The 22,835-nt window shown below is 41.3% G+C and overlaps 1 protein-coding gene across 6 annotated transcripts in view; it reads right to left on the reverse strand.

Moving 5' to 3' along the window:
- Positions 1-22,835, reverse strand: part of KIAA0895 (KIAA0895 ortholog) — a 66,827-nt gene that overhangs the window by 40,145 nt on the left and 3,847 nt on the right. For 2 of the 6 annotated variants that reach the window (XM_021935894.2, XM_021935891.2), the window contains exon 2: positions 20,445-20,514. In XM_021935894.2, coding sequence (XP_021791586.1) covers positions 20,445-20,514 — 70 coding nt within the window. Of the gene's footprint in view, positions 1-1,641; positions 2,784-20,444; positions 20,515-22,835 lie in introns of those variants that run through there. The other 4 variants (XM_021935895.2, XM_021935896.2, XM_021935892.2 and 1 more) reach the window with 4 other exon arrangements.

The following is a 22,835-nucleotide window of genomic DNA, read 5'->3' on the forward strand; positions in this document are numbered from 1 at the left end:
TAAAGTATCTCTTCTCAAACTTCTAACTCAACATGTTGACATATCAAGAGATCACTCTGCATGACTAAATGATCAGAGTATCTGCTTTCTAATACTAATATTATTTTATTTGTATCTCTACAATGATTGTTACGGTTTGGGAAAATAATTTTAATCTATGTGATTTCTCAATTAAATAATGTGCACTGTGACAGAAATCTACATTTTTCTTCAAGGCACTGATTCTATGGAGAAGAAGATGTTGCCCTCCCCCACCCCCCTGCCCAACTGTGATTTTTAGTTGTCACAATTATGGGGTCGGGGCAGAGAACAGCATCCCACAAGGAAGAATTATCTTGTCCAAAGTTAACAGTGCTAGGCTGGGCACAGTGGCTCATGCCTGTAATCCCAGCACTTTGGGAAGCCGAGGTGGGAGGATCACCTGAGGTCAGGAGTTCCGACCAGCCTGACCAACATGGTGAACCCCTGTCTCTACTAAAACTACAAAAATTTGCCGGGCGTGGTGGCGTGCGTCTGTAATCCCAGTTACTCGGGAGGTCGAGGCAGGAGAATCGCTTGAACCCGGGAGGTGGAGATTGCAGTGAGCAGAGACAGCGCCATTGCACTCCAGCCTGGGTGACAGAGCGAGACTCTGTCTCAAAAACAACAACAACAACAAAGTTAATGGTGCTGAGGTTGAGAAACCTTGCTCCATATTTAGGAGGTATGGTACTTTTAAGTAACTTTTGACATTTTAATTGTGTTTTAGGACGAAAGTAGCATCTACATCAAATCACATTTTTAAAAACGCTAACGCCAATTAAAGTTGCCTTTTCAATCTTAGCTCCTGTAACTATGTTTCCTGTCAACATAAATGAGATACATCGCGGCAATGTCATGACTGCACAAATCAACTCTGTATAACATTGAACATGAAATAAAACAGTATAAAATTAAAATCATGTTTTCACTGGCAAGGGGTTTGGTTTTTCAGTTAGAGTGCTCACAGAAAAATAGTCTATTAGGTACTGCATTGTTTTAAAATTTAAAATTCCGGCCTTATTTTGGCACTAGTTTGAGGAGTAGGTATTTCCCTTTACTCCGTTGTTCTTCGTCATAATTCTGAACTGTCAAAACCCTGCCTTGCAAAAATGTTTGCGTACAGAATCAAATGCTGGGAAAATGGCCTAGAAAATTACTCTAAGATTACGTAAGGTTTTTTTTTTTTTTAATGGCTAACACGCATAGCGATTTACAAATAGTAAGAGTCAAGTTCTGTGCTCCCAGAGATCGAACTGAATTTTTAAAAATGCAGGTAAACTTTCGGACTTTCTGACCTGGGGTCTGTTTAAAGACCCATGTTTTACCCTTGGTATAATCTGTACTGTAAAATGGCTTATTATAATATCAACTCAAAATGTTCTCACTGTTTAAGAATAAAAGCATACACACACAAATATACACAGTATAAATACTGAAATACAGATGTGTTCTTTCACTTAGCTTATTTTTTCTGACTATTCTAGAAAATTACGAAGCTTAATCACACACCTAGCGTGTTTTGAAAATAAGATTTAACAATCTTTGGATTGTACCTTTGTAGGACCAGCAACCGGTCTATTATTATAATATTTTTCACGAGATTCCACAGCATGTACTTACTGATAATAAGTGACGAAAGGAAAAGGGGCCGATTTCTCTCTTCCCTCCGTAGGCTTTTCGCGAGCGCCTCCTGAGCGCCCCGCAGGGGTCGGGACGCAGGGTGGAGTCCCGAGCGGCGCGCCCAGCCGGTAGCTACCATTACCTGGACCCCGGGCGGCGGGACCCCGGTCCGCCCCGCGCACCCGCCGCGGCCAGCCCTTCCCTGCACTCACCCGTCACGCGAATGGACTCCAGCATCGTTCCCCCGAGGCCCGGGGCGGCGGGCTCCGCGGGCTCAGGGGAAAGGGCCGCGCAGGGGCGGGCCGGGCGGCCCCTAGTCTCTGACCCGGGCCTCAGTGGAGGGTGCGCGGCGGGAGGCGGCTGTCCGCTACCTGGAGCAGGATAAGGAGGGTAATGGCGGACGAAGACGTACGGACACTGACTGTGAGCAGCGCTTCCACCAGCCCGCAGATGCTGGAAGATACACACGGCAGCCCTACGGTGCCCGGCAGCGCTTAGAACCTGCCACCGTGACGTAGCAGCTGCGCCGGTTGCTAGGAAACTGCCCCCGGGGTCCGCGCGCGCTGCGCTTCCCGGAGCCTGCGCGCCGCTGGGGGCGCTAGTGCGACGAATGCCGGCGGGCAGCGAGAGACAGTGGGAGGAACTACAACTCCCGGCGTGCGCAGCGCGGGCTAGTGTCTCCAGGGCTTGTGGCTGTGCCCGCGAGCGGCTGGGGTCTCCCGCTAGTCGGATAACGCATGTTGACTGATCTTTCAGAGACGTTTGTACCCGTTTAAAGGGGACTGAACTCCATGGTGCGCTGTGACACTCGGCCCTAACTGCAAATAGCAAAGCCAGTCCTTCCGCTTAGGAGGTGCGGGGAAGCTAAAACACCCTTAGGTTGAGCTAGTAAGAGTGAAAAGTGCAAGAGGCTCAATGACCACTTGACAGTACCCCAGCATACTATCCTTAATACTGAAATTCACACTGTAGCTTGTGATTCTGCAATTGATAAGGGCTTAATGTTATTTTCAGTTTATTATTCATTTTCACATTAGCAAGTGTGAAAATTTAATCTTTTACAATAACTGGGAGGCAGGCCGCGGTGGCTCAAGTCTGTAATCCTCGCACTTTGGGAGGCCAAGGCGGGTGGATCGTTGGAGGCCAGGAGTTGGAGACCAGCCTGGGCCACATGGCGAAAACTCAACTCTACTAAAAACACAAAAAATTAACAAATCGTGGTGGCGCACTTCTGTAGTCCCAGCTACTCGGGAGGCCGAGGCGGGAGGACTGCTTGAGTCTGGGAGGTGAGCATGCAGTGGGCCATGGTCGCGCCACTGCAGCACTCCAGCCTGGGTGACACCGTGAAACTTAAAAAAAAAAAAAAAAAACCAGTGGGAATGGGAAATGTAGACTAAACCATTCAACAAACATTTTTTGAGACCCTAACGTGTGCAAGGTTCTGAGTCAGGCTTTGAGGACATCAAGGGGAATGAAATAAGCCTAGTGGAGCTTACAGTCTAGGAAGAGCTCATGAGATAGTGCTGGCAACTGTCAGTCTTCAGACAGTTACATCTCGTCTTCATCCTCAAGGCTGAGGTAAGACATGGAAATAATGAGGTGTGTTTTCAAACTCAGGAACAAAAGAAAGTTGAATATCAGGACCGTCAAACTCTGAGAATGTCAGACAACTTGTGAGAAATTGTTTCTTTTTCATCACTTAGGAGAGAACAGTGGAAACGTAACTATATCACAAATACTGGATAACCTCACTTCATATTCTGTCTTCAAATCTTGTGAATACTATCTTCGAAATACATCCAGAGTCTAGCCACTTGCTACCACTCTGGTTCAAGCCACCACCACCTCTTGTCTGGATTATAGCAGTCTTCTAGACCGTCTCTGTATTCCCACCCTACCCTCTTTCACACTGTTCTCAAAACTCAGTGGCCAGAGTGAACCTGTGAAAAAATCAGATCATGTCACTCTGTTCAAAACCTTCAGTGGCTTCCTTTCCTGTGAAGTCCTTTATGACCTAGCCTCCTGTCACCTCTTTGATCTCATCTCCAACTACTTCCTCCCCCATAGACACACTGGCCTCCTTGATATTCCTCAATTCCAGGCACTATTTCACCTCAAGGCCTTTGCAACTTGGAATTCTCCCCGCATGGAATGTTCTACCCTCAGATATCTGCAGGACTATCTCCCTTGCTTCCTCAGGACTTAACCCAAATGTCACTTCTTCGTGAACCCTTCCCTGGCCACTCTATTTAAAATTCTACTCCTTCATATTTCCTATAGCCCTTCTCTGCTTTATTTTTTTACTTAGCACTTAACATTGTCTAATTTAATACGTATTTTATTGATTTATCATGACTATTGTCTGATATTTTATCCCTAGAATAAAATTTCCACAAGTGCAGTGATTTTTGTTTGTTCACTGCTATATCCCCGCACCAAGAAGAGTGACTGCCATGTAGCAGGCCCTCAGTAAATATTTGTGAATTAATGAATAAGTAGACAATAGAAAGTGTATGCATTTATAATGATAACTAAAATAATATGGAATTATATCAAATGGACCAATAGATGAAGAACAAATCTGCTTTGGGTTAAAACACTTGCTATAGTAATGAGCAATGAATCTGTTGCATTTGTAAGAGTAGTAATTCTTGCAACATATGTCCTAAGGAAAAAGGCTCTAAATGAACCATGCTGTTGGCTTCCTTATATACCCAGAATTCTGAAAGCTGTTTTCCAAGTTTGCTATAAATGCATCTATACCTCTACAAATTTCTAGTTTTTAAACTGCAGTTTAAGAGCAGTTTAAGAGCTATTTCTCAAAAAAGTCTGTCACTGTAGTTTAAGAGCTATTTCTCAAAAAAGAAAGCCTCCTAAAAGATGTTACCAAGTCATATGTTCAGTGTCTGTGCAGTTTACTCTGAATGCTTTTACTAAAGTATGTTTAATCATATTGCCTATTTTCATTATATTTTAAGTAACCACGATATATATTATCTTCCTGATTCCACAGGTATTTATTTATATAGAAGACACTGGGCTTGGTGTTTTTGGAGTATATAACAAAACATGATACCTATCCTCAAGGAAAGTCCTGACTAGTAGGGAAGATTTTCTTTTTTTTTTTTCTTTTTTTTTTTTTTTTTGAGACGGAGTCTCGCTCTGTTGCCCAGGCTGGAGTGCAGTGGCCGGATCTCAGCTCACTGCAAGCTCCACCTCCCAGGTTTACGCCATTCTCCTGCCTCAGCCTCCCGAGTAGCTGGGACTACAGGCGCCCGCCACGTCGCCCAGCTAGTTTTTTGTATTTTTTAGTAGAGACGGGGTTTCACCGTGTTAGCCAAGATGGTCTTGATCTCCTGACCTCGTGATCCACCCGTCTCGGCCTCCCAAAGTGCTGGGATTACAGGCTTGAGCCACCGCGCCCGGCCGGGAAGATTTTCTATAAAATACATGCATGTGTGTGTATATATATGTACATGCATACATACATACAAAAATTAGAACATGTTGTGTATTCTAATTTCAACATGTCATTAAAATTAAGAATTCCAAAAATAAACAAATTTGATGCCTCTGTAGTTAGCCTACCTGAAATATTATTTCATTCTTTACTTTTATAATTATTTTTATGTTCACCCTACCAATATTTTCCTGTGGACCATTTTTAAATTTCTTTAGTGATAAGTACCATATAAAGGTATTTATCAATGTAATCAAAACATTTAAAAAATCTATTATCTGTGTATTATTGAAGCACTCTTGCTAAGAAATTCATGAATACAAAGAGTTTATCCAATTTCTTATAAAACTTGTACTGTTACCAGCTCCTTTTACTATTCCCATCTATGCAATTATTCACCCTCATCAAGCTTTCTGCATGTGCTTTGTTAATTACTGATTTGTGCTATGCGTGCTTAGTGTTTCCATTGGGTTCAGCATCTGCAGCTGTCCAGTTGGCTGCTTTTCAGTCAGCATTGTTTTTACATATCCACAAGAACAATGAACAATCTCATCTTTCTGAGAAATTTTCCTTTATACCTGTTTCTACATTAACCATTAATATTGAGAAAAGATGATTGACTTAATTATGTTACTGCTCCATTTTTAGGGCACTAATTTCAAGATCAAGTTAGGAATTTATTAAAATTGCTTTCGTTTTTATTTTTATTTATTTATTTTTTCTTTTGAGACAGAGTTTCGCTCTTTTTTTTGCTCAGGCTGGAGTGCAGTGGCGTGATCTTGGCTCACTGCAAACTCTGCCTCCTGGGTTCAAGTGATTCTCCTGCCTCAGCCTCCTGAGCAGCTGGGATTACAGGCGTGCGCCACCATGCCCGACTAATTTTGTATTTTTAGTACAGACAGGGTTTCACCATGTTGGCCAGGCTGGTCTCAAACTCCTGACCTCAGGTGATCTGCCCGCCTCAGCCTCACAAAGTGCTAGGATTATAGGCGTGAGTCACTGTCCCTGGCCATTAAAACTGATTTTAATAATTTATGTTTACCTTTAAGGATGCCCTTCACCCTTTTTAAAGTTTTATTAAACTTAAATTTTTCAATAATAACCAAAAATGCCATTGCAGTTGTCTTGCTGAGATATACTCACTTTCCTTTTATGGTCATCTTTATGTATTCTAGAAGCATTGTATTGTGGATCATTTTGATTAATGAATATCTGTAAGGATTATTTCCATTTAATTTTAGATTTAAAATAATAGAAAAATAGGTGTTTTGATAGAAATATTGTTATTTCATGTGTGGCAGGATTGTTATGTTATAGGTAAAGAACTTATTTATTTTATTTCATTTTTTGTTTTGGGACAGGGGCTCACTCTGTCACCCAGGTTGGAGTGCAATGGCATGATCATGGTTCATGATCTTACCTAAGCCTCAGCCTCCCGAGTAGCTGAGACTACAGGCATGTGCCACCAGGCCAGGCGAAATTTTTATTTTTTTTTTGTAGAGTTGGAGTTTTGCCATGTTGCCAGGCTGTTTTTGAACTCCTGGACTCAAGCAATCTGACTGCCTCGGCCTCCCAAAATGCTAGGATTACAGATGTGAGCCACCATGCCCAGTAATTAACTATTTTTTTTTACTTCATCAGTGCTTGTTTAATTAACTACTCATGTTTATCTGTATATTGTTTTTACATAGTAGAACAGATGTTGACAAATGTTTATTTACTATTCATAAGTTAGTTGATGGAGTTTTGGTATAAAAAAAGTTAAAAAAGGTAAGTTATACCATCTGTGTGTAATAAGAGAAGATCATTTTCTTTTTAGAAAAAGAGATCAACATCCTGCTTGTTAAAGATTCAGGAGAGGTTGGATCGTTTACCTTGATAGGGCATAAAGGCTAGTAAAGACCAAGAAAGAGGAAGAGAGAGATGGTGTCTGGACAAGGCTGCCAGAAAGTGTTGCTACTGGAAGAAAAGTATATTATTTCACTTTTTTTTTTTTCCAGAGACAGCGTCTCACTCTGTCGCCAAGGCTGGAGTGCAGTGGTGTGATCATAACTCCTCAGCTCAAGCGATCCTCCCACCCTGGCCTCCCAAGTAGCTGGGACCACAGGCGCTTTTTGTAGAAATGGGGTCTTGCTTTGTTGCCCAGGCTGGTCTCAAATTCCTGGCCTCAAGGAATCCTCCCTCTGTAGCCTCTCAAAGTGCTGGGATTACAGGTGTCAGTCACCACACCCAGTCTATAATACTTCACTTTCTATAGCAGAAGTTCAGTTTTTTAAGAGCATATCATGCTTGCAACTGAAAAAAGTTTAATTTATTAAAAAGAGGTTTTTATCTTATTAACAAAAAATGAATTAGAACACTATATTTACTTACTTCTAAGTTTCAGATGAGAAACTTAAAAAATGGGGAGGGAAGCTTCTGCAGCCTATGGTTGTAAAAGAACAGAGCAACTCTAGTTGCAATACCTCAGACGCTGATAAGCATTACCAGAAGCCTCAGGGCAAACTGTAAACAATGTTTCTCGATTCATAAAACAGGAGGAAAAACAAAGAAATCTAGGAAATAGTTGGTAGAATTGGTTTTTCCTTGGCTTTTAAAAAAATTTCATTTGGGAGGCTGAGACGGGCAGATCACGAGGTCAGGAGATCAAGACCATCCTGGCTAACGCGGTGAAACTCTGTCTCTACTAAAAATACAAAAAAATTAGCCGGGCGTGTTGGCGGACACCTGTAGTTCCAGCTACTAGGGAGGCTGAGGGAGGAGAATGGCATGAACCCGGGAGGCGGAGCTTGCAGTGTGAGCCGAGATCGCGTCACTGCACTCCAGCCTGGGCGACGGAGCGAGACTCCGCCTCAAAAAAAAAAAAAATTCAGCACAGTTTGAATGCTTTCAGGATGTCTATATCAAGAGAATGGAATGTTTTGCAGCATGTCTATATTCAGGAGAATGAAAAGCATTAAGTGGAAGCCAAATAAAAGAATGCTTTGTGAAACGCCTCTGCCTTTTCACTTCAATGAAAACAGAACAGCACAAAAACCCTGGGGAACACTGTGATTTTATATGTGGGTAAATGATGTTTTTAATGTTTGTTGGAAATGATTAAGGGAGGAAGGATGTTTTTTAATCAGCCAAAAAGATACTTCTCTTAATTATATTTTGGAGAAACCAAGATGTGCATTAACTTAACTCCTTCCAGATATTTAAGTTCCTATTATATACAAGGTAAAAAGATGATGAAAAAGATTGAAACCTACCTTTAAAGAACTTACTGATGGTATGTATATACATATGTAAAAATGATGGCTGGGCCTGGTGGCTCACGCCTGTAATCCCAACACTGTGGGAGGCCAAGGTGGGCAGATCACCTGAGGTCAGGAGTTCAAGACCATCCTGGCCAACATGATGAAACCCTGTCTATAATAAAAATTCAAAAATTAGCCGGGTGTGGTGGTGCATGCCTGTAGTCTCAGCTGCTCGGGAGGCTGAGGCAGGAGGATCACTTGAATCCCAGGGGTGGAGGTTGCAGTGAGCAAAGATGGTGCCACTGCACTCCAGCCTGGGCAACAGAGCAAGACTTCATCTCAAAAAAAAAAAAGCAATAAAAATTATGTACATGCATCAATCAGTCCTTTAGCATATATGACAGGGATGCTAGGGTAAGTAAATCAGAGTCCCAGTTCTCATAGAACTTATACTGGGAGAAAAAAAACAACAACCAATTTAACAAAAGATATAATTTCAGATACAGATAGGTGCTATGAAGCACAGCAAATCAGGAAAGTATGCTAGATGGTAAGTAACTTGGAGTGATCAGGAAAGGCCTCTGAGAAAGTACCTTTGAGCTAAGGCTTGAAGAACAAATGTCAGCCGCTTGAAGAATAAGAGTCGGAATTTTTAGGGGACAAGCGATCTAGGCAAAGGGAATTGCAAAGCCAAAAGCCCTGAGATAAGAATGATTTGGCATGATCCCTGGACCCACATGAAGGTCAGTATGATTGAAGTCTAGTAAGCTGGGGGAAAGCGGGTAGGAGAAGAGAGGTAGGCAGGGGCCAGGGAAGGGAGTTTCGACTTTATTCTTTATTTTTTAAAAATTTTTCATAGAGATGGGGGTCTCACTATGTTGCCTAGACTAGTCTGGGACTCTTGGCCTCAAGCAGTCCTCCCCCGTCTACCTCCCAAAGTGCCAGTATTACAGGCGTGAGCTACCACACCCAGCCTAATTTCAGTATTATTCCAAGTGCAATCAGAAGCGACTGGAGGATATCTTTTTTTTCTCTTTTGAGATGGAGTCTCACTCTGTTGCCCAGGCTAGAGTGCAGTGGCTCGATCTCAGCTCACTGCAACCTCCGCCTCCCGGGTTCAAGCGATTCTCCTGCCTCAGCCTCCTGAGTAGCTGGGACTACAGGTGCCTGCCACGATGCCCGGCTAATTTTTTGTATTTTTTAGTAGAGACAGGGTTTTACCGTGTTAGCCAGGATGGTCTTGATCTCTTGACCTCGTGATCTGCCTGCCTCAGTCTCCCAAAGTGCTGGGATTACAGGCATGAGTCACCGTGCCTGGCCATTTTATTTTATGTATATATATATCTTTGAGACACGGTCTCACTCTGTCACCCAGGCTGAGTGTAGTGGTGAGATCATAGCTCACTGCAGCCTCCACCTCCTGGGCTGAAGTGATGCTCCCACCTCAGACTCCTGAGTAGCTGTGACTACAGGCATGACCCATCACGCATGGCTAATCTTTTTTTTTTTTTTTTTTTTTTTTTTTGTAGAGACAAGGTCTCACTATGTTGCCCAGGCTGGTTTCGAACTCCTGGACTCAAGTGATCCTCCTGCCTTGCCCTCCCAAAGTGCTGGGATTATAGGCATGAGCTACTGCACCTGGCCCACTGGAGGATTTTAAACAGTGCAGTGACATGACATGATTTATGTTTTTAAAAGCTTGCCTTGGCATCTCTGAGGACAATGAATAAGAAGTTGAGAGTAGAAGCAGGGAGACCAAGTTGAGAGTAGAAGCAGGGAAACCAAGTAAGACCCTCTTGCAGTGGGCCAAGTGAGAGAGTGGTGATGGGTCTGAGTGGAAAGGGAGGTATGGAGAGGAAGAGGAGTAGAAGACTCAAGATATGTTCTGGAGACAGAGTTGATCAGCAGGTTAGTGTGTGAATGGAGTAGGAAGAGTAGAAGGAGGAATTAAACATGACTCCTAGGATTTTGGCTTGAACAACTGGGTGGATAGTTGAAATGGAAAAGACTGGAGAACAGGTTTAGTGGGGAAATTCTATTTTGGATATGTCATGTTTAATATGCCAGTTGATATCTAAGCTGAGATCTCTTTTTGAGAGAGGGTCTTGCTCTGTCACCCAGGTTGGAGGGCAGTGGCTCAAACATGGCTCAACCTCCTGCCTCAGCTTCCTATGTAGCTGGGACCACAGGCACGTCAAGGACACCCAGCTAATTTTTTGGTATTTTTTAGATACGGAGTCTCGCTTTGTTGCCAGGCTGGTCTCAAACTCCTCTGCTCAAGCAATCCTTCCATCTTGGCCTCCCTAAGTACTGGGATTGTAGGTGTGAGCCGCTGTGCCCAGCCCTCTAAGCCAAGATTTCAAATAGGCAGTTGGATTTCAGATCTCAAGGAAGAGACCAGGCTAGAGAAATAAATTTAGGAGCCATCACTACATGGATGGATTTTTTTTTTTTGTAAATGTTTTTTATCTTGTTTTTAATGGACATAATAATTGCACATGTTTATGGGGTACAGTATGATGTTTCAGTGCGTGTGTACATTGCATAATGGTCAAATTTAAAAATTAATTGTATTGATAGGAAAAGTGTTTGCCTATTTGTATACCTAAATGCTAACAGTGATGAGCTCTGGAATGTGGAACTGCTGGTAATTGTTCCCTTTTTCTTTTAGAGATTTTTGTACTTATTTTTAATAATAAACATATACTAATTTTATAATAAAAATAACAATGAAGTCATTTTCATTTTGAAAAATTAATTCCAATTGAAAAATATTGTATTAGAGCCACTTTCCAGGGTTTTCTTTCCTTTCTTTTTTTTTTTTTGTTTTTTTTGAGGTTTTTATTTCATGAAATAGTAAACAAAATTTTAGATGATTATATGAGATATAACATAAAAGATATAACAAATAATTATTCAGATAAATACACTAGAAAAATGCACTTTTAACTGAATCTCACAATTGAAGTCTTTGAAATCCAATATGTAATTCCTGCATGTATTAAATATCTTGAACTTTTTTAAGTTGTAAGAACAAGATTCAAAAACCCCTAAGACTTCTTTCTTTTTTCTTTAATTATTTTTTTTTATTATACTTTAAGTTCTAGGGTACATGTACACAACATGCAGGTTTGTTACATAGGTATACATGTGCCATGCTGGTTTGCTGCACCCATTAACTCATCATTTACATTAGGTATTTCACCTAATGCTATCCCTCCCCCTGCCCCCCCCACCCCACGACAGGCCCCGGTGTGTGACGTTCCCTGCCCTGTGTCAAAGTGTTCTCATTGTTCAATTCCCACCTATGAGTGAGAACATGCGGTCTTTGGTTTTCTGTCCTTGGGATAGTTTGCTCAGAATGATAGTTTCTAGCTTCATCCATGTCCCTACAAAGGACACAAACTCATCCTTTTTTATGGTTGCATAGTATTCCGTGGTGTACATGTGCCACATTTTCTTAATCCAAGTCTTTGCTATTTTGAATAGTGCCACAATAAACATATGTGTACATGTGTCTTTATAGTAGCATGATTTATAATCCTTTGGGTATACCCAGTAATGGGATGGCTGGGTCAAATGGTATTTCTAGTTCTAGATCCTTGAGGAATCGCCACACTGTCTTCCACAATGGTTGAACTAGTTTACACTCCCATCAACAGTGTAAAAGTGTTCCTATTTCTCCACATCCTCTCCAGCACCTGTTGTTTCCTGACTTTTTAATGATCGCCATTCTAACTGGTGTGAGATGCTATCTCAGAGAAATTGCTATCGCATTTCTCTGATGTTTAGTGATGATGAGCATTTTTTCATGTGTTGAAGGCCTTTTCTACATCTATTGAGATAATCGTGTGGTTTTGTCATTGGTTCTGTTTATGTGATGGATTATGTTTATTGATTTGCATATGTTGAACCAGCCTTGCATCCCAGGGATGAAGCCAACTTGATCTTGGTGGGTTAAGTTTTTTGATATGCTGCTGGATCTGGTTTGCCACTATTTTATTGAGGATTTTTGCATCGATGTTCATCAGGGGTATTGGTCTAAAATTCTCTTTTTTTGTTGTGTCTCTGCCAGGCTTTGGTATCAGGATGATGCTGGCCTCATAAAATGAGTTCAGGAGGATTCCCTCTTTTTCTATTGATTGGAATAGTTTCAGAAGGAATGGTACCAGCTCCTCTTTGTACCCTGATAGAATTTGGCTGTGAATCCATCTGGTCCTGGACTTTTTTTGGTTGGTAGGCAATTAATTATTGTCTCAATTTCAGAGCCTGTTATTGGTCTATTCAGGGGTTCAACTTCTTCCTGGTTTAGTCTTGGGAGGGTGTATGTGTCCAGGAATTTATCCATTTCTTCTAGATTTTCTAGTTTATTTGTGTAGAGGTGTTATAGTATTCTCTGATGGTAGTTTGTATTTCTGTGGGATCGGTGGTGATATCCCCTTTATCATTTTTTATTGCATCTATTTGATTCTTCTCTCTTTCTTTATTACTCTTGCTCATGGTTTATCAATTTTGTTGATCTTTTCAAAAAACCATCTCCTGGGTTCATTGATTTTTTGAAGGTTTTTTGTGTCCTATCTCCTTCAGTTCTGCTCTGATCTTAGTTATTTCTTGCTTTCTGCTAACTTTTGAATTTGTTTGCTCTTGCTTCTCTAGTTCTTTTAATTGTGATGTTAGGGTGTCAATTTTAGATCTTTCCTGCTTTCTCTTGGGGGCATTTAGTGCTATAAATTTGCCTCTACGCACTGCTTTAAATGTGTCCCAGAGATTGTGGTACGTTGTGTCTTTGTTCTCATTGGTTTCAAAGAACATCTTTATTTCTGCCTTCATTTCCTTATTTGCCCAGGAGTCATTCAGGAGCAGGTTGTTCAGTTTCCATGTAGTTGAGTGGTTTTGAGTGAGTTTCTTAATTCTGAGTTCTAATTTGATTGCAGTGTGGTCTGAGAGACAGTTTGTTGTGATTTCTGTTCTTTTACATTTGCTGAGGAGTGCTTTACTTCCAACTATGTGGTCAGTTTTGGAATAAGTGCGATGTGGTGCTGAGAAGAATGTATATTCTGTTGATTTGGGGTGGAGAGTTCTGTAGATGTCTATTAGGTCTGCTTGGTGCAGAGTAGAGTTCAAGTCCTGGATATCCTTGTTAACCTTCTGTCTCGTTGATCTGTCTAATATTGACAGTGGGGTGTTAAAGTCTCCCATTATTATTGTATGGGAGTCTAAGTCTCTTTGTAGGTCTCTAAGGACTTGTTTTATGAATCTAGGTGCTCCTGTATCAGGTGCATATATATTTAGGATAGTTAGCTCTTCTTGTTGAATTGATCACTTTACCAGTATGTAATGGCCTTGTCTATTTTGATCTTTGTTGATTTAAAGTCTGTTTTATGAGAGACTAGGATTGCAACCCCTGCTTTTTTTTTTTTTTTTTTTTTTTTTGCTTTCCATTTGCTTGGTAGATCTTCTTCCATCCCTTTATTTTGAGCCTATGTTTGTCTCTGCTTGTGAGATGGGTCTCCTGAATACAGCACACGGATGGGTCTTGACTCTGTATCCAATTTGCCAGTCTGCATCTTTTAATTGGGGCACTTAGCCCATTTACATTTAAGGCTAATATTGTTATGTGTTAATTTGATCCTGTCATTATGATGTTAGCTGGTTATTTTGCCCATTAGTTGATGCAGTTTCTTCCTAGCATCAGTGGTCTTTACAATTTGGCATGTTTTTGCAGTGGCTGCTACCAGTTGTTCCTTTCCATGTTTAGTGCTTCCTTCAAGAGCTCTTGTAAGGCAGGCCTGATGGTGACAAAATTTCTTAGCATTTGTTTGTCTATAAAGGATTTTATTTCTCCTTCACTTATGAAGCTTAGTTTGGCTGAATATGAAATTCTGGGTTGAAAATTCTTTTCTTTAAGAATGTTGAATATTGACCACCACTCTCTTCTGGCTTGTAGAGTTTCTGCCAAGAGATCTGCTGTTATTCTGATGGGCTTCCCTTTGTGGGTAACCCGACCTTTTGCTCTGGCTGCCCTTAACATTCTTTCCTTCATTTCGACCTTGGTGAATCTGACAATTATGTGTCTTGGGGTTGTTCTTCTCAAGGAATATCTTTGTGGTGTTCTCTGTTTTTCCTGAATTTAAATGTTGGCCTGCCTTGCTAGGTTGGGGAAGTTCTCCTGGATAATATCCTGGAGAGTGTTTTCCAGCTTGGTTCCATTCTCCCCATTACTTTCAGGTACACCAATCAAACATAGATATGGTCTTTTCACATAGTCCCATATTTCTTGGAGGATTTGTTCATTTCTTTTAACTCTTTTTTCTCTAAACTTCTCTTCTTGCTTCATTTCATTCATTTGCTCTTCAATCACTGATACCCTTTCTTCCACTTGATCGAATCAGCTGTTGAAGCTTGTGCATGCATCATGTAGTTCTCGTGCCATGGTTTTCAGCTCCATCAGGTCATTTAAGGTCTTCTCTGCACTGTTTATTCTAGTTAGCCATTCATCTAATCTTTTTTCAAGGGTTTTCGCTTCCTTGCAATGGGTTTGAACATCCTCCTTTAGCTTGGAGAAGTTTGTTATTACCGACCTTCTGAAGCCTACTTCTGTCAACTCATCAAAGTCATTCTCTGTCCAGCTTTGTTCCGTTGCTGGCAAGGAGCTGCAATCCTTTGGAGGAGAAGAGGCTCTCTGGTTTTTAGAATTTTCAGCTTTTCTGCTCTGGTTTCTCCCCATCTTTGTGGTTTTATCTACCTTTGGTCTTTGATCATGGTGACTTACACATGGGGTTTTGGTATGGATATCCTTTCTGTTGATGTTGATGCTATTCCTTTCTGTTTGTTAGTTTTCCTTCTAACAGTCAGGTCCCTCAGCTGCAGGTCTGTTGGAGTTTGCTGGAGGTCCACTCCAGACCCTGTTTGTCTGGGTATCACCAGCTGAGGCTGCAGAACAGCAAATATTGCAGAACAGCAAATATTGCTGCCTGATCCTTCCTCTGGAAGCTTTGTCTCAGAGGGGCACCCCGCTGTATGAGGTGTCAGTCGGCCCCTACTGGGACATGTCTCCCAGTTAGGCTACACGGGTGTCAGGGACCCAGATGAAGGAGGCAGTCTGTCCGTTCTCAGAGCTCAAACACTATGCTGGGAGAACCACTGCTCTCTTCAGAGCTGTCAGACAGGGATGTTTAAGTCTGCAGAAGTTTCTGCTGCCTTTTGTTCAGCTATGGCCTGCCCCCAGAGGTGAAGTATACACAGGCAGGCAGGCCTCGTTGAGCTGAGGTGGGCTCCACCCAGTTCAAGCTTCCTGGCTGCTTTGTTTACCTACTCAAGCCTCAGCAATGGCAGACGTCTGTTCCCCAGCCAGGCTGCCGCCTCGCAGTTTGATCTCAGACTGCTGTGCTAGCAGTGAGCAAGGGTCCGTGGGCGTGGGACCCACTGAGCCAGGCACAGGATATAATCGCCTGGTCTGCCATTTGCTAAGACCATTGGAAAAGCTCAGTAGTTGGGTGGCAGTGTCCCGATTTTCCTGGTACATACTGTCACGGCTGCCCTTTGCCAGGAAAGGGAAATCCCTCGACCCCTTGTGCTTCCTGGGTGAGGTGATGCCCCGCCATGCTTTGGCTCGCCCTCCGTGGGCTGCACCCACTGTCCAATCAGTCCCAATGAGATGAACCAGGTACCTCAGTTAGAAATGCAGAAATCATCCGTCTTCTGTGTCAATCATACTGGGAGCTGCACATCAGAGCTGTTCCTATTCAGCCATATTGGAATGAACTCCACTACATGGATGTAAATTTTAAGTCAGTGGGGCTGAGGAGATCACCTGGGGAGTGTACACAGGCAGATAAAAGCATTCCGGGAAGAATTTAGAGTTCTCAGTCATTTGGTTATGGGGCAGAGGAGGAAGAACCCACAAGGTTTTATCTTTCTTTCTATCTGTCTATGTCTACACAGAGAGAAACATATATGACTATGTAACTCTAACTATGCATGTGTGTGTCTGTGTGTGTATATATATATATACCTATATACATATATATGACTTTTTTCTGAACTGTTTTAAGAGTAGCTTTTAGACATGATATCCTTTTCCCCCTAAACACTTCAGAGTATGTATGTATATATGTAAATGTATATAAGTATATGTGTATATGTACAGTCATGTGTCACTTACTGATAGGGATATGTTCTGAAAAAAATGTATCACTAGGTGATTTTGTCATTGTGGGAACATCATGGAATGTACTTACATAAACCTAGATGGTGTAGCCTATTGCTCCTAGACTACAAACCTGTATAGTATGTTGCTATACTGAATACTGGAGGTAATTGTAACACAATGGAAAGTACACACACACACACACAGGGAGAGAGAAAGAGAGAGAGAGAGAGAGAGAGAGAAAGAGAGATTATAAAGCCAGTGTAGTAACATGTTACTATATTGGGAATCTGGATGATTCCTGAAATCCAGGAATCTTTGTTCCACTTTTGCGCGCTCTCTCTCTCTCTCTGTGTACGTGTAAACCTTTCACAACTTTTCTGTAAGTCTGAAATAATGGCAAAATAAAGTGGTGCAAATTGAGTACTAAGGTGGAAGATGACTTCACTTGGAGTAGGTAAGAAATCTTGTAGGATATACTATTCAGCTGGATTTGTATTTAGAAATTCAAAGGTGATGGGCAGGACATTTTGGTAGTAGGAGTAGGATGAGCATGCCATAGAGGTGGCAAATAGCAGGGTTTGTTCAGGAATGAACAGCAGGTGATTGGGTTCCAATCTCTGCGTGCTTTCCTTGGTATTGAACACTAAGCAAAGTGGGTGGTAAGGTCATTTGCAGAGAGGAAAGGGGTGGGATGGGAAATGTGATCGAGACTATGATAGGGATTCAAATGGATTCTGATTCAAATGATTCAAATGGATTCTGAGCAACATTAATGGTCCAGTGGGATAAATTTGAATTGGAATTGGCTCAATTTCTTGTCTTTTTCTGGCAATGTTGAGCAAGCCAGGAAAACAGAACAAACAAGGTTAGAGATTAGCAAGTTAAGTGCAGCAAGAGGGACAAGAGACCAAGGAGAATGGTATTAAAATAGTTTCTCTTGAGGTCTGGCTGGGAAGGAACAAGTGAGGCTTAAAGGAGGATGGGCAGTGTTTGGGAAGAGACCCAGGAAAGGCTGATGGCAGGCTCTGGAAATCTTAGACTATTCACAGTCTTGTTTCCTCATCTACTATTTTAAGGAGCTGGATTAGGTGGTCTGTAAATTCCCTGATAGCTCTAAGGTTTTGTTTTGAGAAAAAGTCTCGCTCTGTAGCCCAGGCTGGAGTGCAGTGCCACAGTCTCGGCTCACCGCAACCTCCACCTCCCAGGTTCAAGTGATTCTCCTGCCTCAGCCTCCTGAGTAGCTGGGATTACAGGTGCGTGCCACTGCACCCACCTAATTTTTTGTATTTTTAGTAGGGACGGGGTTTCACCACGTTGGCCAGGCTGGTGGTTTTGTTTTGTTTTGTTTTTTGTTTTGTTTTAAACTCCCTTTTCTCTTGGCCTCCTTTTCAAAATAGATTGAGCTACTTATGAAGCATGTGACCTCTTAGAAAAGGTTGTGGTAGGAGATCAAGGTTAACACCTGGGCATAGCTATAAAGCCCCAGCTATAATATTTTCAATCTGGGCCCAAAGGTGAAAAAGGAGAATGAACTGAATATTAGGACTGGAAGGGAGAGGGGAGGGGACTTGCAGGTTTAGGAGGAGTGAGCAGCACTGAAGAAGAGATAAGGAGGCAAGATTAGAATCAGGAGACCAGGTTTGGGGTTTGAAATCTTGGAACTGGAGCATTTCCAAGTGTTGACTGGAGTCCATGTATGGTCATGCATGTGGGTGGATGAGAAGGGAGGAGAAGGTCAGTACAGTTGGAAGGTTTGAGGAATGGTAAGGTCAGAGTATAGGAAGGAGGCCGGGTGAGGTGGCTCATGCCTGTAATCCCATCACTTTGGGAGGCCGAGGCAGGCCGCATCACCTGAGGTCAGGAGTTTGAGGCCAGCCTGGCCAATATGGTGAAACCCCATCTCTACTAAAATACAAAAAATTAGGCATGGTGGTGGGCACCTGTAATCCCAGCTACTTGGGAAGCTGAGGCAGGAGAATCACTTGAATCTGGGAGGCGGAGGTTGCAGTGAGCTAAGATGGTAACACTGCACTCCAGTCTGGGTGACAAAGCGAGACTCCGCCTCCCCCGCCACCCGCCAAAAAAAAAAAGGAAGGAGATTGTGGTCCCGGAGAATATATCAGCAAACAGCGAACATTTCTTGGGGGCCTATTAAGTGCCAGGCATGAACAGGACTGAGGAAGACTGGGATGGTATCAGACTGTGAGAAGCAGGAAAGAGGAGAGTGAAAGTGAATGTCCTGAACCCGAACATTTGGAAGGATTAATGAAAGAATTAATGAACCCTGGGTCTGGAAATCGTATGTGAGGAGAAATTTTTGAAGTGTTTAGAAGATCACTAAATTCATGACAGACATCAATGGAATGCAATAAACCTGTTACATTCTCTTGTTCTCTTGTATCAAATTTAAGAAGATTTGTGGCCGGGCACAGTGGCTTATGCCTGTAATCTCAGCACTTTGGAAGGCCGAGGTGGTGCAGATCACCTAAGGTCAGGAGTTCAAGACCAGCCTGGCCAACATGGTGAAACCCTGTCTCTACTAAAAACAAAACAAAACAAAACAAAAAAAACAAAAATTAGCCAGGCATGGTGGCGGGTGCCTGTGATCCCAGCTACTTGGGAGGCTGAGGCAGGAGAATCACTTGAACCTGGGAGGCGGAGGTTGCAGTGAGCAGAGTTGTGCCACTGCACTCCAGCCTGAGTGACAGAGTCTGTCTCAAAAAAGAGAAATTTGCAAAATGCCTGTTTGCAAGGGAGAAAAATTTAAGATGTTATATTTGATATTCAATAAATGGACTCTGATATTTAGGAAACACTGGCTTCTGTTATTTCTGTAATATTTAAGAGTGACTTGTATGATATCACTAAAAGTTAAGTTTTGTAAAAATAGCTTTAAGAAATTAGGTATGGAAAAGAAAAGTTATCAATATAAAAAGTATAGTGTGATAAGTACATAAAATAATTCTTCCTCTTTATGAAAGGATTTACTGTGGTCTTTTAAATATGAATTATCTTAATATCCTTATTAACCACATGAGAAAATAAAAAGGAGATTAAAGTTGTATGCATTTTGAGATTAGTCTATTGAATAAAGGAGTTACACCTGTAGTTGCACTGGTTTTTGGAAACAATATAATATATTCAGAAAGCACAATATGTTTATGCCATTCTGGAATCTGAAACATCTTCATCAATTAAACTAGAAACAAAAAATCTATGTGGCACTAAGAATCATTAATAGTAGAGATTAGTACCATTAATCATTAATCATTAATAGTAGAGAGTAGTAACAAGCAAAATAGCCCTTTTTAATAATATATAACATCCTTTGATGGTTCTAGTTTCTTCATTATCATAAATGTGTAGAACTAGAAATACCATTTGACCCAGCAATACCATTACTGGGTATATATCCAAAGGATTATAAATCATTCTATAAAGACACACGCACATGTATGTTTATTGTGGCACTGTTCACAATAGCAAAGACTTGGAACCAACCCAAATGTCCATCAATGATAGACTGGATTAAGAAAATGTGGCACATATACACCATGGAATACTATGCAGCCATAAAAAAGGATGAGTTCATGTCCTTTGTAGGGACATGGATGAAGCTGGAAACCATCATTCTCAGCAAACTAACACAGGAACAGAAAACCAAACACTGCATGTTCTCACTTATAAGTGGGAGTTGAACAATGAGCACACATGGACACAAGGAGGGGAACATCACACACCAGGGCCTGTAGTCGGGTGGAGGGTTAGGGGAGGGACAGCATCAGGAGAAATACCTAATGTAGATGACAAGTTGATGGATGCAGCAAACCACCATGGCATGTGTATACCTATGTAACAAACCTGTATGTTCTGCACATGTACCCCAGAACTTAAAGTATAATAATAATTTTTAAAAAGTGTAAAAGAAGTGGCCCTTCAGCCAGATAACCTGAGGTAGAGAACTTGAGTTTAGTTCTTCTTGCCACTGCCTTATGATTAGGTCTTGGCCTTTTCTCTCCCTGTAAAAATAAAAAGATTTGTGTTATTGTATTACTTTGTGAATTAAGTATAAATAGTCTAAAAATTTAAAAATTAAATATAAATAGTATTTTTAAAAGTATAAAAATAGTATAAAATATAAAATACAAATGTGTGTGACTGTATTTTGAAAAATTAACTGTAGTATACAGCATTTGGATGGTCTTTGTTGCAGTCCATGCTTTCAAATTTTTGTGTTTTTCAGCCTTTTTTATCAGCAATTTTATTTGCAAAAGACATAATTATTATTTCATTTGTTTAAAAGAGCAGGTCTTAGAAGGAGCGAATACTCATTTTCCAGGGTTATCTTTAATCTCCAGTTATTTCTACCTCAGACTCTTGGTTCTATTCTTAATCTATTATGTTGTGGTCTTTATTTAAACAACTTGGGAAGTTTTGTGTTTTATTTAAATAAGTAGGGAAGACACTTTTGATGATTTAGGCAAATCCCTTAGCCTCTTTGCATCTCAGTTTTCCCATCTCTAAAATAGGAATAAGTGTTATTCTTATATTCATTTATTTAACAAGTATCTACTGCACTCATGTGCCAGAAGGTGCTGGGCTACAGCTATAAACAAGGCCCTGCACTGCCATAGCTTATACTCTAGTAGCAAGGCCTAGATAATAAACATAAATACATAAATAAAATAATATCAGATAGTGGCAAATGGGATGAAGAAATCAGAGTAATAGAATGGAAAGTGATTGGTGGGCAGAGAAGACGGGGGTGGCCACCTGATCAAAGAAGTCCTCTTTCAGGAGGTAACACATGCAAGCTTAGGCCCAAATAATGAGGAGCAGACGTGCTAAATCTAGAGGAGGAGTGTCCAGGCAGAGGAAAGTCCTTGAGGTAGGAAGAAATTTGGCATTTTTTATGACCAGAAAAAAGGCCTGAAGCTGGAGCCTAGTGGAAAAAAAAGGGAAAGTATTGTGATGTTAGGAGAATACTAGGTTATTCAGAGAGGCAGGTAGGATCCAGATCATGCATGGCCTTGTGGGTATGATAAGGATATTACTGGATATCATTTTAATTGCAATGAAAGACATAGAGCAGTTCCAAACAAGGAATTGACACTGCAAAATTTACATTTTAAAAAGATCCCTCTCTATAAATAAATTACTAAAACTAATAAGATCAGCAACAACAAATATATGTAGGAATAAATTTAACAAAAGTTTACAGATCTTTATGTAAGTTTGTTATAGACACTTTTAGCAGGTATAATGAAGATATACCATGCTCATAAATGGGTAGCATTGGTGTCACAAAGATGCGAATTCTCTCCAAATTATGTGATAAATTCAGTGCAATTTGGATTAAAAATCAGAAGAGGATTTTCTTTTCTTTTTTCTTTTCTTTTCTTTTCTTTTTGGAGCTTGAGAATCTGACCCTAAAATTCATGTGGAAGAACAATGAGGCAAAATAATCCAAGTCAAATTGGAATTTGCCCTACCAGATATCAACATACATAACTAATATAGTGTGATATTGGGAGAGGAATAGATAGACCAGCGGAACAGAATAGAGCCCAACATAGACTTACATGTACATAAAAAGTTGAGGCTGAACATGGTGGCTTACACCTGTAATCCCAGCACTTTGGAAGGCCAAGGTGGGAGGATCATTTGAGGCTGGGAGTTGGTGACCAGCCTGGGCAACAAAGTGAGATCCTGTCTCTACAAAAAATTTTAAAAACTAGTGGGGTGTGGTGGCACGCACCTGTTGTCCCAGATACTTGGAAAGCCGAGATGGGAAGATTGCTTGAGGCCAGGAATTTGAAGCTGCAGTGAGCTTTGATCGTGCTGCCGCACTCTAGCCTGGGTGACAGAGCAAGACCCTATCTCAAAAAATAAAATAAAATAAAATAAAATAAAATAAAATAAAATAAAATAAAGAACAGTTGGTCAGGAATGGTGGCTCATGCCTGTAATCCCAGCACTTTGGGAGGTCTAGGTGGGTGGATGACTTGTGGCCAGGAGTTTGAGACTAGCCTCAACATGGGGAAACCCCAACTCTACTAAAAATACAAAAATTAGCCAGACGTGGTGGCATATGCCTGTAGTCCTAGCTACTCAGGAGGCTGAGGCAGCAGAATTACTTGAACCCGGGAGGCGGAGGTTGCAGTGAGCCGAGATCAGGCCATTGCACTCCAGCCTTGGCGAAAGAGCGAGAGTGTCTCGGCGGGGGGGAAAAAAAAGAAAAGTTGATATATTATAAAAGTGGCATTACAGGTCAATGGGAGAAAGGATGGACAATTTAATAACTGCTGCTAAGACAACTGGTTATTCATATAAAAAACAA

The sequence above is a fragment of the Papio anubis genome, chromosome 4, assembly GCF_008728515.1.
Source record: "Papio anubis isolate 15944 chromosome 4, Panubis1.0, whole genome shotgun sequence".
NCBI classification, from domain to species: Eukaryota; Metazoa; Chordata; class Mammalia; order Primates; family Cercopithecidae; genus Papio; species Papio anubis.